The sequence below is a fragment of the Nothoprocta perdicaria genome, unplaced genomic scaffold (genome assembly GCF_003342845.1).
Source record: "Nothoprocta perdicaria isolate Ctin4 unplaced genomic scaffold, notPer1 scaffold_25, whole genome shotgun sequence".
In the NCBI taxonomy this organism is placed as follows: Eukaryota; Metazoa; Chordata; class Aves; order Tinamiformes; family Tinamidae; genus Nothoprocta; species Nothoprocta perdicaria.
In genome coordinates, this window is record NW_020455477.1 from 2,105,514 (window position 1) to 2,124,681 (window position 19,168).

General features: G+C 47.1%; 1 protein-coding gene across 1 annotated transcript in view; it reads right to left on the bottom strand.

The window, feature by feature from the left end:
* EPHA4 (EPH receptor A4) overlaps positions 1–19,168 on the bottom strand; it is an 81,876-nt gene that overhangs the window by 31,141 nt on the left and 31,567 nt on the right. Inside the window, exons 4-5 of the mRNA XM_026040048.1 lie at positions 18,142–18,297; positions 4,832–5,170 (exon numbers count right to left, since the gene is read on the bottom strand). Coding sequence (XP_025895833.1) covers positions 4,832–5,170; positions 18,142–18,297 — 495 coding nt within the window. The remainder of the gene's footprint in view (positions 1–4,831; positions 5,171–18,141; positions 18,298–19,168) is intronic.

The window sequence follows — 19,168 nt, forward strand, 5'->3', positions numbered from 1 at the left end:
GACCACCTCCCTACTGATGAGATTCACACCATGGTCACGCTGCCCGTCTGCATCTCCTCGACCCACATACAAAATGCACATTCCTCCTCAGAGCACAGTAACTCAGTACTGCTACCTCTACTGAAACCAGGATTCTGCTCAAAAACGTGATGGAATAAGAGAATCAGATGCATTGATTGATCTCCCGAATCAGGATTAATTTTGCTTTCAAGCAGACGCTTAAGAGCATTCATATGCAGGCACATAAAAAGCCGTGCAATTGAGATCTACTTAAAAACAATGTCTTTTGATGTTTCAGCACGGAGCAATTCTTTACAAATAACTTATAAATATCTAGAAAGAGAGTATGAAAAAAGAGATACTGACGGTCCTGAGGATCACTGGCTATGGCATATTTTGCTTTTGATCTGCCTGAGCATCTATTACTCTGTCAATACGAGCGGTGCACGCTGACCAAGGGCAATCTACGCCTATGCATTTTTCACCGGCTGCAAATTCAGTTCTGCCCGGGCTCAATCACACTGGCAGAATGCAAGATCGTCTATGCATTTTCTGTGCCGCTCCGCACAGCACGTGAGGAATGCTAATCAGCACTTGAAAGGAACCACGGGCTTTCAAAGAAGTCCCACCAAAATGCAAAATGGGAATATTTCCCTACCAAAGAGTCCAGGAGAACTTGTTAATCATCTGGAAGCAATAACTCCCACTTCCTTTTTTTTTTCCCCCTCCTTTCGTTTCTAATTTAAGATCATCCTCAAAGGATCCGTTGTTCTTTTTCTCCTTTCCCCTTTTGGTAACGGCATTAAGAGCATCAACAAACAACGCGACCGACCCAAAGGCTCCAGGGCTCCGAGTAGCAGCCGGGTTTCCCTGCCCCGCGCTGAACACGGACGCTGGGGTCCCTGCGCTCGGCTGGGTCTTCCCGCCGGAAACCCCTGTGGAGCCGGTGCTGGGAAGGGCACCTGGCTGCTCGGCCTCCGAGACCACAGCGTGTCAGGGCTCCAAGGACAAAGGGGCCGGGAGGGAGCCGGGAAGAGGCGCAGAGGGGACAGGAGCCCGAGCTGCGCAGGGGGAGCCTGAGCCCCCCGTGCATGGGATGCACCGGGAGAAGGAGCTGATGCGCTCGGCAGCATTTCCATCCCAGCTGGCACATCCTGCCCTAATCCCGGGCGAGGGTGGGCGGGAGGCCGCATCAAGGGATCAACCGAACGGCCGGGCAGAGCGTTGAGCAGTGGCCGCCAGCCCCGCAGCACAGCACGAGCCCGGCCCTCCCGGAGCGACGGGGAGGGACCGCAGCTGCATCCCGGGCTGCGTCCCTGCTGGATCCCGCCTTTTGTCCGCACGGGCCTCCCCCAGACCCCCAACAGCCCCCTGAGCGGCTCCTCGCGCTCAGCCCAAGCCCACATTAAGCCCTGAGCGCTCAGAGCCTTGGCGGGGAGGCAGGAGCAGGCTCCTCGCAGAGACGGGCTCTCGGGGCTGAACAGCTTCGCAGCGTCATCCTGAGCGGGGTAAAACGAGCCTGGAGATTCCCGAGCTCTGGCAGCTTTGCAGGAAAAGGAACATGAGGGCAGCCTGGCACCTCATCCACGGGGCACCTCGTGCTTGGAAAGGGCGGCCAAAGCCGGGATCGCATTGGCTCGGAAACGCGGACACCTCTGCTGCTCGAGGGACTCGGGAGCAGCCCTTGCAATACCCACTGCTGTCACTCTCCCCTGCCTGCTGCTCCATGCCCCGCTGCTGAATTTCCTTGTAATCTTTATGGAAAAAGCGTGGCTGCTCCAATCTCAAATAAAAACAAAACCAGAACACCAAACCAAACCAAAAAAATTTTATACTAAATATATAATAATCAAGCTAGAAACACCATTCAAAATTCTTAAAATGTCACAACATTGTTCTAGGAGACAGAAATTTTTACTTGTTTCCAAGTCTGAAATTTAGATTCTGTTTAAAAAAAAAAAAAAAAAAAAAAAAGCAGGATCGTTCAAAGGAAGCAGGAAAAACACTGTTTCAAATGTTTTTAATCCCATTTCGAATGACAAAAGCCTGTTCTCGTTTGCACTGTTTTCTGCAGTCCTGGGAAGTGCAAGGGGCCTCGTGCAGCGGTTACCTGCAGGGAGGGGCGGCCGCAGGACGTGCCCAGGCTGGGGGGGCACGGCGGGAACGCCGTCGTTGCCCCCCGCTTTCCGCGCGCCCCCAAGCGCCAGCCTCCGACAGAGGCTGCCACTAACGCAGACACCACGTTTCCAACGCAGACATTTAAAACTGCCTTCTAAAACTGCTGTATGTTTTCTTCCAATTATACGGTTGCGCATTTGGAAAGGCAAAGCGAGGCTGTTGTGGAGACACTTCCTAACCCACCCGCTGCTCACCATCCGCACTGAAGTTAACCTGAAGACACATCCCTGGCAAACAAGTCCAACCAAATCCCCAGATAGGACCCAAAAGGACTGGTCCTATCAGTGAAGAGCCACATTAGCAACGTTTCTTTCTGTCACTAAAAAGGGGTGTTTGTGTGGAAAGCACAAGGGCACACAGCAAATATAATAAAGCAGTTTTTTGCTGTGGGTAGCCTCGGTTTTGTTAGCAAAACAAGGGAAGCCTTTTATTAACCAAAGAGCTTGGCTCTAATCTTTCCTAAATTAGAAATTGCTGCAATGAAACCAAGGTAGCTCTATATTCATATGAGAAAGGTACAAGATTACAGACGTGCCCATGGCAGCGCTGCACCATGACATTATTTCTTTATAATGAAATATAGCGAGAGAAAATGACTGGCGGAAGAATTTTAATGCACCCCAGACACGCATTTGCAATGATTAAACACATCAGTACTTGTAAAACCCATGGGTCCAACTTTATAAACCTTTACTCAAGCAAGCAGTTGCACTGGAATCAATGGGATTATTTGCATAGGTAAGGGCTATTTCTCCAGGTGGAGATTTGCAGGTTGAGGCTGCACGGTTCTGTTTTTCACATACATCTGGGCTGCAGAACTCGCAGGATTTTTAAGCACAGGAGAGCACTGGCACCTTGGAGTTAATTTTTATTGGTACCCATGAAGATTTCTCTGCCCCTCTGAAGCATTTGATAGACTGGGCAAGTTTCGTAATTGGAAACGCTGGCAAAAACACAAATTCCCTGATGTGAAGAACTGTTACTCGTGGATAATAAACAAAATCAATGCTTCTTTGCATAGTCAATCAGATTTTGGTTTGCATATTAAATCATAAGATGGGAGAATTTCACACGGTAGGTGGATCCACTCACTTATTCATGCATATATGCATCCACAAACGCTCTCACATGCCAAAACCAGGCAGAAATACTCTCTTTGCTAGGCGTTCACAGCACAAAACCCCTGTCCTTGCTGCACTTCTCAGCCTTCCCTTTTCATCTTGCCTGTGACAGGCAGCATTCTCCCCAAGCGCTGTCCTAAGGGGCTGTAATAGTCCCCATTCTCCATTAATTTTCTTTTCACTGGGCGAAGTAACGATTTGAATTTCTGAATGATAATTTAAAGGAATACTGTCGAGTACATGCATAAAGAAAAAAAAAATGAAAAAAGAATATGCATAAAGGAAAAAAAAAGGAAAAAAAAAGAAAAAAGGAAAAAAGAATAGATCATATTTCCAAAGGAACTTCAGTGGGTACTTGACAATTTTGCTTGTAATTCTGACTGCAAAATTAAGTGCATTACTAATTCTTAATATGGAAGTGTACAGGTCTAGTCTACAGACCAGATCTGTAGGTTTAAACCTGCAGGTTTAAACTATTTGTTCCTATTTTTACATGGATTTATAAGGAAACAAAACACACAATACTTGTATAGCCCAGCACTTGCAGTATACACAATGTTTATATCAGAAAGCCCTAAATCTGCAGACAAATGATAATCCCGTAAGCTGCACTGCCAGGTGCTGATGCCTGCACCATCTCTGGACGTGAAGGCAATCAGGGCTGAGAGAGACTAACAGGTTTGACAGTCCTGTAGCCAGCCTGACAGTCTGCATAGCTAATCTGCATACAGAAAAGTGTCATATTCAAATGTATATAATTTCGTTCATTAAATTGGAAATTCAAGCAGAACCCTGTACATGAAACTCTGGTTGTCGGCAAGCAAGAAATGCTTTCGTGTAATTAAAAAAGGGGGGGGAAAAAGTCAATACAAATGATCTTCAAAACAGAAATTGAACCTTGTTCTGCAGCGTTTGCCAAGTGAAGCACAGAGAACTGAAAGCAGGGGAGGTGCCTGGGTATCTGAAATAACCAGGTACGCACAGGACTGTGTCAGTCTGCCAGGTGAGTGAAATGCAAAAATCAGCCAGCACGAAGAGGCAGGCACATTATGAGCTGCAGAGTAAAGCCAGCGTTGATCAACTGAAATGCTCTTTGCAGCAGGTCAAGGAGGTGCATATTTAACAAGGGGACAGCTCCTAACAGGGGGGACTTTGTGGGCGAGGAGCACAAACAGGCAGGCAAACAACTAGTCCTTCTTCCCAGGTCTTGCACAACCCTCGCTGGACAGGGGAATAATTTGCAGAGTCCCAGGCGTCCCAGCATGTTGTTTTTCCCTGCAAGTCGCAAGGGCATCGTGCTGCCCACGTGCAGGGTGTCCCCGATGTGGCACATATACAGCACCCAGGCACCGCTGCCATCCCAGCTCTGAAAAATGCAACCCACCCATACGCACAACCCAAAAAATAAGGGTTTGACCCAATTATGGCTCTCAGGGCTCCCTACGCTCACTTGCTAATACTGAGCTCAATGCAATCATGCATGTCCCAAAACCCCACAGAGGAGGCAGGCAGAACCACGTGTGCATTCCTACCTGCTTGGTTGGTGGTGACAGTGACGGAGACGGCCTGGTCCTGGCTGGGGTTCTGCTTGGACACCCCGTTGACGGCCCACACCTCGAAGGTGTAGTTGGTGTGCGCCAGCAGGTCGGTGATGGAGACCTTGGTGGCCCGGAGGCCGCTCTGCTGGGGGCTGAAGTGCACCCCGCTGCCGCAGGAGCGGCAGCGCCCCGCGCCGCCCGCCCCGCACCGCTTGCACACCACGTTGTAGGAGACGTCGTCCCGGCCGCCCCGGTTCTGCGGCGGGCTCCACTCCAGGTTCACCGAGGTCTCGTTCACGTTGGAGATCAGGTTCTGCGGAGCAGAGGGAGGCCCTGGAAAGCAAAAAGGAGATGTGTTTTTAGAAACTTGGGAAAAAATAAACATTGCACCCTCAAACTGAGGGTCCTGGGTGATACTGGATGTGTGCAACTCTCAGCGGGGTCAAGGACAACAAAAAACACACAGATTTTTACCCCTCTAAATTCTTCATTTTCATTAAGAATAAACTGGTAAGTCAAACTCTATTCTCTTCGTCTTAAGTATCACCAGCATTTTCAGATCAAAATTAATGTGAAAGCTCACTACTGCAATTTTATAGAATAATACAGAAGAATTTATTTTTGTTTTTATAGAATAATTTTATAGAAAGCCACAAGCAAAGCACAATTTTTATTCAAGACAGAGGAGTAACTGCTTATGAAAGCTGCTTAAATTTCTCAAAACAAAGCAGACATTTGGAATTTAAAAAAATCAATTTGATCTTCTGGCAGAAAAGAAACATGAACAGAAAATCCCTACAAGTTTCAGCCACATTTTTCCATGCTTATTATTTGTCAAATACTAGGAAATTGGGGAAAAAAATTATAGCAAGTACCCACACCACCAAGAGTTTTGCTAAGCATATAAATAAATTAATCATAATCTCTCAAGTGCCAAAAGTATAGAAAAATCTGTCAGGTTATGCTAGAAACCGCCTAAATCATGGCAAAATTGGATGCAGCCCTGTGCCACGTGCTCTAGGTGACCCTGCATGAGCAGGGGGGTTGGACTCGATCACCTCTGAGGTCCCTTCCAACCTTCGGCATTCTATGATTCTATGATTCTATGAAAATTCTGCAGAAATTACAGAGCAACCCGAGTGTAGCAGTGAAGAGAAGAAGCCCTTTAAAAGGTGCCTGTCATTAAGGTTGCTCGTGGGGCACACGCAGAAGGAAGGTGGATGCGAGCAGGCTGTGGAGGCAGCGCTTGGAGGGCTGCCTCGCGTCCTCGGGCTGACGCTCACCCTCGGCGGGGACGTTTCACCCACCTGCCCTTCAGGTGAGGCCGGGAGGTGAAGCAAAGCCCTTACATTACACAGAGGTCAAAGGCATCGACGGATCCTCGGCGGCTGCGTGAGCGGCCGAGCGAGGATTGCTTCTCCCCGCTCGCTTCACAAACGTGAAATTAATACATTCATTTCGAGAAAAGGGAAATCCTCCCTTCCTGCCAAGCCTTTGAAAGCGGCGCCGAGTTAATCAGGGCTGACGGGCAGAACGAGCGCGGTGCGCGGGCAGAGCTCGGACGGGCCCTGCGACAGCGAGTCCTGCCTCTCACGCCACGAGGCTGCACTTGAGGATTTATGTTTATTCCCTGGCAGCATTCAGAGCCACTAAGGACAAGAGCCCTTTGCTCAGGGATCAGTGACTAACACAGCAAGAGACATTTCCTGCTCTGAAGAGCTGAGAAACTAGGAGAAATAAAAGGGAAAGCCCTGGTTTTGTCTCCGGGCGAAGCCGCGGTCCCTCCATGGGCAGCTCTGCTCTCGCAGGGGCTGGAGGGCCCAAGTGCCCCACGAGGGGCTCTCGGGCAGCACGGAGCCATCCCTGCTTCGCCTACAGACACATAAACCTGCGCTTAAAGACGCGCTCGGAGCGCAGCGAGGTGGACGATGCTCCCAAAACCATGAACTCGAGCAGTAACTCTCCATGTCAAGCTGCTGCTGCTGCTGCTGAGAGGACCGACCCACAGTGCAGCCAGGAGAGCTGGGAATCACGGAGCTGCCCGGGAAAACGGAGCTCACAGTCCGAGCAGGGCCCGCAGCCCCAGGGCAGCTCCTGCCCTCAGCAGTTATCCCAGACACTGCAGCCACTTGGGGGTTAAACTCAGACTTACTCTGATGTCCATTAAGATATTTTCCGAGGCTCTAGGTCCAGTTTCACGTGGGAAAATGTGCCAGAATGAATCAAGCTCCTCAGAAGCAAGAAGTCAGTAATTAGTATGTGGGACAGGGCGCTGCAGTGCCTAAGCGGGGACGCAGCCGGGCGGAAAAGCAGGGAAGCAGATGCTTGCAGGTCACGGAGATGAGCCCACCTCCTCCTGCCGCCTGCAAGGGGAGATGCCCGGAGTTTCCCAGTGGTGGCCGCCTTGCAGGCTGGGGAAAAGCCATTTCCGTTCTTTTTGGAGCAGAGTTGTTAATGGAGCTATTGGCGCGGGGAGCACGGAGCCGTTTCTGATTCATGGGCCCGGTTTCAGATGTTGAAACGCGGGGCGTAGCTTCAGCAAGGAGCAGGATTTGCTTTTGTTTCTGTCAGTGGAGTCACTGCTGCTAGATGGGAGGAAAACCTTTCCATGGACATCCAAGCTCTGAATGCCAGTGGTGCTTCATGATAAACCCAGACTGGCAGGATCCCTTGGGAAAAAGACGCACTCCCAGAGAAGCCCTGCAGCCCCAGGGAGAAAAATCCAGCAACAGGACAGATCAGAGGGGAGATGAGGAACTGCCTCCAAAACACCACAGCCAACCTTGGCGATTGTCACCAGTCCCAAGATTTACAGGGTTTTCCTGATAACTCCTGCTGACAGAGTCATGATACTGCATGAGCCATTTGGCATTCCTTAAGCAGGGAGCTAAGGAATTCCCACCGACCAAGAAAACCTGAGAGTCCCAAGGGCAGAGGGGGGAAAGGAGTTAAGAAGATTGAGTTTTGAAAATTAACCCATTTTAAAGTTCAATTTATGACCTCAGGAAGTCAGATGCTCCCTCTCACCAGCGCAAGACAACAGAACAGCCGTTCACAGGTCTCAGTGAGGGCAGCAAAGACAGTGGGTCCCACACCCAGCCCTCCTACTCCAGCAGCCGGAGCTGACACTGGGGATTCAATTCTATAGACAATGTAGGAACTGGAAGTCTTTTTATTTTATTCTTTTTTCTGGACCCCATAAATCTTGCTTCACAATAAACCTACCTAAATCAAGCAGGCAAATGGAAGGGCCTTGGGTGGAACAAGTGCATTGTGTGTCCCAGGGCTCTGGGAAACACTGAAGAGTCTGTTTAGCAACAAATAATCTTTGTCAAACTAATCTCGTTATCTCTTCCTCAACCCTCCTATTAGATTTACTTAAAAGTATTGGGCAATAGAGACTGTGCTTGGTTTTCTCATGCTGCAATGAGCTATCCCTGTATGTCTTCTTGTCTGCCTTCTTTCAGCTCTACCCATATCTGTCTGACTGAAGAACAATGTTGAATCCCACGTCAAGCATTCAGGAAGACTGCAGTGGTTAAAAGGTTAACAGCATGAGCACTGACTTGTACTCAAAGCACAAGGCCAAGCAGCACCAGCTGACCAGCAACCTCCCTCCTGCCTTCCAAATCACAGGATGCCTCTGTGTGCTCTTTTATCCACGTGCTATTTCCCCTCTGAGAACCATAGGTCTCTGTGGGCATCCTTAAAGAGTCTTTGTGGATCATGCCAGGGCCAGACTCTGGCCCGGACACCCCACTATGGAGCGAAGGGCCACTGAAAACTGATCCAAGCACGTGGTGCCAAGAGCAAAGGACCTCGACTGTAAAGTGAAACGGGGTGCAGGTCCAAGGTGTGGGCTACAAGGGGCTGTTCCTTTGCAATGCTTTTTCAGCACGCTGCTGGTCCACGCGAGGCTGTTGGCTCCAAACCTGTCTGAACAGAGGCATTGGAGGACAGCACTAGGGCCCCGTGCAGCCTTGCTCCAACACCGGCCCACCGAGCAAGGCAGCCCAGAGCCTTTGGTTTCTTTCCTGCCATCAAAGGAGATCATTAAAACTGTAGGAGATTCAACCAAGTGAAAGTGGCAAAATTGTTCTGTCAGGAAAAAGCAAACGTATCCCTGTGAAGCCAGTAAACCATTTCAAAGGCAAACAGCACAAAGAGGATTAGCTGCAATTGAGCGAATGTTCCTGCTTTCCTCAAGGATCAATCATGCCCGCTCCCCTCATGCATGCGAAAGGGAAAAATAAAGACACCAGGACACCAAGAATGGGGCCTAACTGCATCCCCAGCATTCAGAAGGCACAAGGACTTTCCCAACTCAGCCCCTCAGCATCCCCTGAGCTGGGATGGAGAAGGAGAAGGTCCCTTCTCCTGGCTGGAAGACAAACTCTGCCTGCTACAAACCCACGTCAAGCCGTGATGCTGGAGCTGGGACCCTGGAGCCTCCCACGCACCCGGCACTTGGAGCCCAACCAGGCCAGACCATCCCTCCCTGCAAACCCCACTGATCTCTGCACCCGGAAAACACCCCTACAAACAACTCCCTGCAATCGTGAGGTGAGACCAAAGATGCTCTGTGTTGGGGAACTTGCATTTAAATGGCTCTTATGACAAAGGTTTTAATAACATTGGGTTTATATCTTACATTTTTATTACTGATCTGCCCAGCAAGGTGCTTTTCTAAAAGCCTGCCTGGGTGTATGCACTGAATTCAATTATATATTTCCACAGCTGGACCAGACAGACTTGTTTGGCACAGAGAATATTGTCTTCACTAAACCAGTTAATTTAGTTCAGCAACAGGATATGGTTAGAAGGTGTGGATGAAAGGATGAAGAGAAGAGAAGAGAAGAGAAGAGAAGAGAAGAGAAGAGAAGAGAAGAGAAGAGAAGAGAAGAGAAGAGAAGAGAAGAGAAGAGAAGAGAAGANAGAAGAGAAGAGAAGAGAAGAGAAGAGAAGAGAAGAGAAGAGAAGAGAAGAGAAGAGAAGAGAAGAGAAGAGAAGAGAAGAGAAGAGAAGAGAAGCGATTCCAGGCAAAACAACTCCTGAGTGATCCTGTTGTCCCATATAATGAAAGGACATAATGAGGAACATATAACTTGGTCCTCTGCTGTTGACAGGATATCACAATCTTAGTTTTAGGCAACCAGCAGCCTGAAATTTTGGACAGGTCTTCAGAGAAGCTGGTACTTGCAGTGGGATTTTATCCAGTGTGAAAAGCAACAAAAGTAAGAGCTTTCTTAAGATAAATCAGGGCTGCAAGTGAAGAAAAATTTCAGTTTTTCTTTCCTTTGGGCCCCAGTGGACAAAGCACTCCAAAGTTGGAGGCTTTGGTTTGGTCATTTTTATTTGACCTGAGCAGCCTTTAGAGAGCATCTTCCTAGGTTAAAGAGCAAACAGAAACATCACGCCTTAAAAGATGCACCTGTATCAGGAGATACATTAAAAATGCAAGCTGAAACGCACACTCTTCAGGGAGGTGCTAATGCAGGTATTTCAACTACATGCCCTGAAGAAGGCAAGACTTCATTATACATGTCTTGTCAGACAGCAGATCAGTGCACTTAAAATGCAGTCTCTTTTAAAAGAAGGACGTTTTCAAGACATGTGTGCAGCTGAGTAATAAACAATGATCCCTGGAAGAGGAAAATGATTAAAAATATAGTCTACCTTGCATGTGCATGTGCACAAAAGCAGGTTTCTCCAGCAGGGAGCGGATGCCTCTGCACCGGGGCAGCGGGCAGTGATTTTCAAGGGGCTGTCACCCCATGCCATGACTTTCAAGGGGCTGTCACCCCATGCCATGACTTTCAAGGGGCTGTCACCCTGCACTCAGCCAGCCCTCATCAGACACTGTGAAATCGGAAGGAGGCTTCATGGGCAATTCCCAGCAGACACTCTCAAGCATGTAGAAAAGACTTTAATCTCCTTTAACTGTTCCCATGCTCTCCTTGAGGGAAATCTCACCTCTCAGAGCACCGAAAACAGACCTATAAAGATTATGATTCTGACAAATGGTAAAATAACAGCAGTTTGAGACATTCTAACCTCCCCCTTAAACTGAAAAAGCCTCACAAACAAACACTGTTCAGTGCAGGAGACTGCAAACTGTGAGCATTTGTTAATCAAAGTCAACCAGCCCGAACCAAAAAGCTTCATTGGGCTCTGGACCAGGACTGACAAAAGAGTCTCCTTTAGGAGCCTGCCCAGAGAGAGGCTGACCCTCCGTCTCCAGTGATTTCAAAGGGAAATCAGGGTATTGAGAAACCTGGAGCTAATTTGCTACAAAATAAGATTTATACAACAGAGAAGATGCCATGACTCACTGCCATTTAAAAGGAGCCCAGTGTGAACTGGACTGATTTGAATCAGCAACTTGGCCCTGGCTACACTACATATAATCAGTTATGTCTTTAAGTTACAGGAACATCAGGCACCTGGGAATAAGCATCCAACTGTCTAATAGCACTGAAATCCAGCTGGAAAGGCAGTATCAGAAGTGGTAAGAAGTACAGCACATCTTCTGTTATGAGATCAGGCACAGCAAGAATGAAGAGGGCAGAAATAAAGAGGCGCAAAAGAGAAAAGATGCATCCCAAGCATCTTTGGAGCCTTTGTACCGAGAGCAATGAAATGTCACGGAGGACAAGAGGGGAGGCTGAAGGAACGAGCTGGGTGCTGGTGACAGCAGGGTGCCCAGAGCTGCCAGCCTTGCCACCATGACCATAACGTCCCCGTCCCCGCAGGGCCCCGCTTGCCATTAAAGTGCGGACAGTCCCTTAGCAATTCTGATCAGTTCTTCCCAACTCAATCACGAACCTAATATTCACCTCCCTGGAAGCTGAGTGTGAAATGAGGAGTTTACCATTTCTGAACCGTATGCCAAGGAAGTAATTATTAAATAATCAATGCCTTTAAACTCTTTAAAGTTGCCTCACTAAAATGTATGGGAAAGTGGTGCCAGGCACAGCCTTCAAGAGAAGGCACCTTGGCTTCCACCTCCTACCTCATAAAGCTTCATTAAACATGTCCAGCCTGGACCTGTCAATAACGTTTCAGCACGAGGGTGGCGAAGCCCTTCAGAGAAGCCTTGCTGTTAATCTTTACCCATCTCAAAGATAAGTTGAAAGGCAGAGTGAGCATCTGGGCCATGCTGGTCTGCGCTCGGAAATAAAGCCCGCGCTTTGCAGGGCCGCTCGTCCCTGTCTCTAATTGCTTCTTTCAGCAGCTGTGGACACATCTCCTGTTGCTGCGGGCTACTTCACACAGGCACTGACAGTTAGGTCTCGCCTGCCTGTATATTCCTGGCCATTTATCACTAGAGATCATGTGTTTTTATAAGTGGTGAGGGTAAAGTCAACAGGCCGCAAGATGCAGCAGCCACTTGAAATATCAGTCATCTGCTTCCTCCCCTTCTCCTTTCTGTGCATGCTTAGCATTACAACCGGGTTTTAATAAGGCATCTGATTTGGTAAACAATTTCTAATTTATTTACTCAGGCAAGACTCCTTTGACTTCAGTGGGAGATCTGCCAAGCTGGGAATATTGGACCAGGGCCAGTGATAAAATGCCCATTCTCCTGGCATGTATGATTTCCTATTTACTTGCCAAGGAGCCCTGGTTACCAGCCTCACAATAGGCTTTGTTTCGCTAACACGGAGAACAACGCAATTGATATTTCCTCTTCGGAGGGAGTTAAGTGAAGAGGTCCAATTAGCACGGGCAAAGGGGAGAGAAAACTGTTGCCTGCAGGTGCCACTCCGGGATCCGCCGTTCCCATCCCCAACAACAGCCCCAAGTGTCCCCTCACACTTCCTAGATAAAAAGAAGTCCTATTTTGAATACCAGAAGGCTGTTTTGTCAGCATGACTGGGAGAAAGAGCTCCCGTCAGAAATACAGGGTGGCTCTATCATCAGCCCAGGTCCTGAAGTTCTTATTTTCAGTCCTCTAATTTACTCCAATGGCTCTACACAACTGAGTCCCAACCAAATCAAAGCCCATGGTTAACTGGGCAGATGTCGCTTAATTTACGGCTCTGGACAGCGAAAATCAGAAGCTAATAAATAGCTGCTGCATTTAAAGGAGAGAGGACTTTAAGACAACTCATTATAAACGCACCTTGTCAAGCTCCTCCTGCCTCCCCTCCTGCAGCCGCCGTGACAGCCTGCTCCTCTCCTGCCCGTAACGCTCCCTTCCTCCATCACCGTTTTCTCAATTCCTTCAGTCTATGACCACGGATGAGGGGAGCAGAGCTGTCTCCTTTGGAATTCCTTTTATCCACAATCCTTTCCCAGGGGGCTGGCAATGACAGATTGCATTTTCCCTGCAACGTGGAGGAGAAAACCCCACTCTCCTCCTATTGTCTATCCACTATTCTCTGCTGCCGCAACCAATACACTCCGTCTTAAAAATACGACATTTTAATACACTGTCTACAACATGAAGAACCTTATATATGCTTTGAGACCAAAGTAACTTACTAAATGTATGCTGTCATACATGGAGATGTAAAGAACTACTACGCTGCAAGACTTCCCTTCTGGAGATCAGTCAGCGTTGTCATTACTCCATTTTACATAGAAGTGGCTACGACAAAAAGATGAGAGTGAATGAACAGTCCCAAAACAAGTGTGCAAAAACCCCGGGAAGAAGTACAGAGCAAAGGCAATGCAAGGCTGCCTGCAAGGTACCACTTATCCTGGGACCAGGAGCTGTACCCTGCTTTCCTGTTCTTTAAAACACAAGGGCAGTGACAACCAGCGTCTGTCTGGAAACCTAGAAGCAACACAAGTTAAGTTCAAGAAAAAAAGGGAACAGATTTGTTTATTTAGAAGTCTAAGTAATCATAATAAACATATGCTCAAATAATCAGCTCCTGTGTAATTACTCGTTTGCAAGCAGTTACCAGGCAGGTAAACGCGCTCTTTTTGGGGCAGGAGGGAAGCGCTGATCAAGCATTTCTCTCAGCTATTCTGAATGCAATACAGATGACTGAGCTAAGGGTACATATTAAGACTGTAACATTTACAAAATTGAAGTGTTTAGACCTTTCCAACCTTTTTTACAGCCTTGACCTTGGAAACAAATAATGAGCGTGTTATTTTAATGTGCATTCAAATTTTAACACCACAGTCACACAGCACTAGTGGAATCCACACTGCGCTTCCACTGTAGATTGCTCATCATTTCATTACGGTTCATTATGTTGATAACTGTCAGAAAGCATTAGAAGCAGGGGCCTTGAGTAATAGCACTGAAATGGTAATTTAAAAACAATATACTTTCTGGAGGAAATACAGCAGTGCACTAAATTCAATTAGAAGAGGCGAATGTAAAGACAACTAAGTGACATTTGCTGTTTTGAAGTCAGGAACTTTCCATTTCTTGATAATCTAAACTGGAGAAAGCCCTTTTAAAGTAGGTGCTTTTCTCTTTCATCTCACTAAATTTGCCCTCATTAGCTCCAAGTTCCTCTTGCATAAACTGCCTTAAACACAACGGTTTCAGAAATATTTCAGGCCACACCAAAATACCCATCAATCAGTCCCTGTTTGGGTGACACAAGGGACTAAATTATTTAGGGTCATTTACTGAAGCAGATTTCAGGCGGGACAGTCAATGTCTCTTTTGTAATCTCTCCTTTGTAAAGGGCTTCCAATCAAAAATCATTAATAATCTTAATCAAAAAGACAATATAAACAATACAAGACCATCCCATGCTCTCTCATAATGCGAGTATTGTTGGTTAGAGAACCCAATTCATTAACAGCAGGACCAACATCTATTAACTTGGGTGAGAACTGCACCTGCCCACGCCACACTGCAATTCACAGGCAATCTACTACCCACATCCTCATGGAAAAGGAAATTCAGGAAGGAAGATCATTACCTAAATTGGTTGTTTTTCTTCCTCACAAGTTTGTGTATTGGTAAGGCAATTTATTCTCCATTAGATTGCAAACCTTCTGAGAGACCCATCTTCTGAGCAAGTACTGAAGCGTAATGAAGGTCTCAACACTTGCATTAATATGACTTTTGCTGTGCTTTGAGAAGGAAAAACAACCATGTTGGCTGCAGTTTGTGCTCAGGTGTTTCACAGGTCATTCATAACATCTCCCTGCCAAGGGCACAGCTCAAGTCTGAGTTCCCAGCTTAGTCAGTTGGGAGACGTGTGCAGGAGGGAGCTGCTCTGCTCCTCCATGGTGATACCTCCCTATACATTAAACCATAAGGAAAAGATACATGAGATGTGCACATGTCAGGGTGTATGCGCCTCCCCTTCCCACACTGCCCAGTCCACTGTCCTCCACACTCACATCCAGACACCTCCTGCTCTTCCTTTCAAGAGATCTAAACCAGATGTAACTACTCACTTCAGTAGAGCTAAAATAAAATGGAATGCTAAAACCAGAGCCTTGGTTATTTGTTTGGCTAGGACAACTGGCTTAAGTGAATGGGAAGCAGTCTTGCAGCTCCACAGTGGACAGAGAAGATACCAGCTGCAGAAGGAGAAAACATGAAACCTGTGGAATGATTGTTCTGATCAGCCTGATCGGAACACGTTATTTAACATGGGAACTGCGAGAAGGAAAGGAAAGGGATCTCTCTCCTCCTTCATCCCCTCATACCATCAGGCTAATGGAAAGTTATAAGAGTCTTCCTCCTCCAGCTTAGGAGGCGAGATAAGTGAGAAGGCCAGCCAGGTTATTACTAAAGGAAATCAATAGTCAAGGGTCAGAGCTTTAAAAAAAACACATCCTAAGAAGCCTGAAGTTCTTAATCTTAAAAACTGTTTAGAAATAATAAAGAAAGGATCAATCCACAGTCCATTTCAGGTGTTCCCTCCAAATTACCTAGTGTTACTTTTATTCACCTGGTCTAATAGTTCTCCAAGTGAACAGAAACCTGATTTTACAGGCCAATGGAGCAGAGTCTATCTTTTTGCTAGAAGAATGGATCTCAGATACTGTGTTTTATTTCTTCATTAGTGTGCCGTCACACTGAGCGATTACTAAACGTAGGGCTGAATGAGAAGACCAGGGTTAAAGAGAGCATAATGAACAAAGAAGAAGGTGCCTGATTATTATGGCTGTCAGCACAAGGGAATTGGGTTTGTCACCTGGCTTAACCAACTGGTAAGAACTGATTAGAGCCTGACTCCGTCTGAAAGCGCCTTTGATGTTTATGCTCCCTTCTGTCTCCGTGTCTCGTCAGGAAAGGCAGACAAAGAGGGAGTGTCTTCCAGAGGGGCTTCCCTTGGAATGGCTTTGGCATTTGCCCCAAATGAGCTGGCACAAGGGAATGTGGTGTGGGAAGCGGGGTGCCCGGGTGGCCCCTGAGGAGCCTCTGCTGCTGGTGAAGAGCAGCGATGCCCCAGGCAGGGTGGCACGCGCGGCCAGAGGGTCCCACACGTGAAGGTGCCACCACCGCAGCAACATCCAAACGTGACATGGGAGATCTCCAAGAGGGCAGCAAAGCTGCTCCACGAGTCAGCTCAGGAGTAACCTTTGGATCTTCCCTCACCTTGGACCACACAAACGCAAGCCATTCAGCAACTAGAAAATTCAAAGCTATCAAAAGGGATCTCTTGAGATGCAGCCCTGATGTCCATGATGTCCTAGGCAGGTGATATGAACCAGCACCAGGCCCTTGCTCTGTCTTCTTCATTTATCCTATTTCCAAGGTAAAAATTCACCAAGACCAGGGACTATAATTTACCTTCAAAGAGAGCAACGGGAAGAGAAAACCCCAGATTGTTCCCAGAAATACAGATAAGGTTTGACAAGAAAGAGCTAAACCTGCAGGCAAGCAGACAGACACATTTGCCCACAATTTCCCCACCTGGAAGCATTTTGCTACCTATTAGAGCTCTCTCCTCATACTTTACTCACTGCACATGCCTACTTAAATTCAAACATTTAATTACTAATTTGACTTTAATTTCATCAAGATATCACTCAATAGGACCTAAGCTATATGAGGAGCTTTCATTGCTATAATTTTATTTAATCTTCACCTTCCAAGCAGTAACTTTGCTGTTGTAGAAAAACAGATATTACCAAAATGGCCCAGTTTTTTTTCCTCCTAGAGCAGCAGTGTAAATTATACTACCAAAGATGTTCCTACCCACTTCAGCCAAGTTTGATAAGCCAGACCTCCATTGCCAGTCAATGCTTGGCAAGGGATATAAGGAGCAGGAGCTGCTTTCCTACCAAGCAGATACACCTGGGAATGCCCAGACTTGCTTAACCACCACCCAGCACAACCTCACAGCTGAGAAGTTGATCACTGAAGCAGAGCTGGAATAAAGGGGTGTGGGAAAGGGATGAACACTGGCTTAGCTATGGACATACTTTGTTTCTGCCTTGTAAGGGAGAAATTAAGATGTAAATAAATGTGAGTCATCTCTCCAAAATGAATTTGGATTATATTAAAATATTACAAAAGGAATAGATCATCCTTCCCTCACTCACAAGCACAAACACTACATAAATACACAACTGAACTCCAAAATTTGGAAGCATTTCCACTAGCTTTCGGAGAAGGCCACACATGGGCATCCCCTAGTAAAATGCAGCCCTTTCATTTATTGCTTCAAACTGTTCCGCTCCCATAGAAATGAGAATCAAAGAACTAGGTGATCACAATTTCACACCAGGGCATGTCTATGTTCCCAGGTCTTTGGTGGTGGAAAACATTAACCCAAAGACAGGACAAGGAGTTTTTCCCAGTAGCTGGGTGGGTGTGATCAGCACGTGATGTCTTCTCCTCAAAGAAAGAAATCTGGTGGAGTTAAAGCACAATTCCTTTTGCTGTACCTGCTGTATTTATATACCAAGGATAAAATAAATGCAAGCTTTGGTGTTTGTCTCATTAAGATTTAAGATTTGTTATGACCATCATTTTCAGAGGTATACGTTTATGATCCTAAGGGACACCAGCTGTATTTTGAGTCTATTAAGATACTTAATGAGATTATAAATATTATATATCTCTATGTCACTTAATTATGAGAAAATCTTTCACAATTTCTAGAAGTGTTAATAACAAAAAGCATGAGAGCTGATGTGATGGACAGGTCAGACTGTACCTTAGACCTGTATTTCATGTCACTTTTGGAAAGCCAGGGCTAAGAACTAATGTCTTCTCTCCAAGATACAAGATCCAAAATCACTAAGAGCTACCAGGAGAAGCAGGACACTTCTCAAAAGGAGACGCAAATCTCCAGACAACGTTTCATACATTCAGTGAAGGAAAGGCAAGAAGCAGATGATGAGAGGGGAAAAGACCAACTTACGAGTGCAGGGCATGGAGGCAGCGTCATTTTCAGCCCGGAAAAAGCCCCGATCACAGGTGCAGGAGGTAGAGCCTTCCCAGATGGAGTAGCTGTGAGGCGGGCATTTGGCACAAGCAACATCTGTCGAGAGAGCCTTGTAGTATCCGATTTTGCAAGCTGGATGGAGAAACAGGAAGGGAGAGTGTTACTGGCCCAGGCTGTGATCATAAATTGCTGGCTTACTTATGCAAAATCAAGGCGAAGGAGACATTTCAAATAGATCAAATGATGTCCTCTTAGCCCCAGGTGAAAAATTAACAATCAACACACTCTTAATGAGCAATCCTATGCCAGGGGATGCTGAGCTCTAATTCCAGCAAGAGCCATTTTAAAAGCTGGCCTGGAGATGTTAAAAATAATGAAAAAAAATGATCTCTTCTCCTGACACCGCCAGAAAATCAGCTGCTGCTTTGTGTTTACTGGGGAGTTGCGTGTTGCTTAACCCGTGTCCACCTGCATTCACACACGCGCACTCCGAGTGCAACAAAAAGGGTGCAATTGGTTTATTCTGTGACCACTTAAGGAATGGCAGCTGACAGGGAGACACTGCCAATTTTTAAGAGGGAGTGGAATGGGAACCCGCTGCGATTGGCAGCGAGGCCCTCAGTGCAACATGCCGGAAATGGCAAGTTTCCCTCCTGGCAGGGCAGAACCAATCTGGCTCTCTCTCCCCGAGGGAGGGGATCAACAGCACTGTCCCCTGCTCGGGGCCAGGGCCCATCAGCGCCTGCACGGCGGGCAGAGGGTCCCCGTCCCGTTGGGGAGTCCTGGCCGGCATCATCGGCTGACACGGGCGGCTCCTTCTGCATCGCTTTGAAAACACTCGTAAGGATCATTGATAACACGTTGTCACACTGGCTAGCAGGTATGGCATCCTAGACGTTTCTCCCTTGGCCAGAGGTAAAAGTCCATCATCACCAGCTCCCAAGCCCATGGAAAAGACAGAAAATGCCCACGCATTTTTCAAGGAGAGATATGTGTAAAGAGG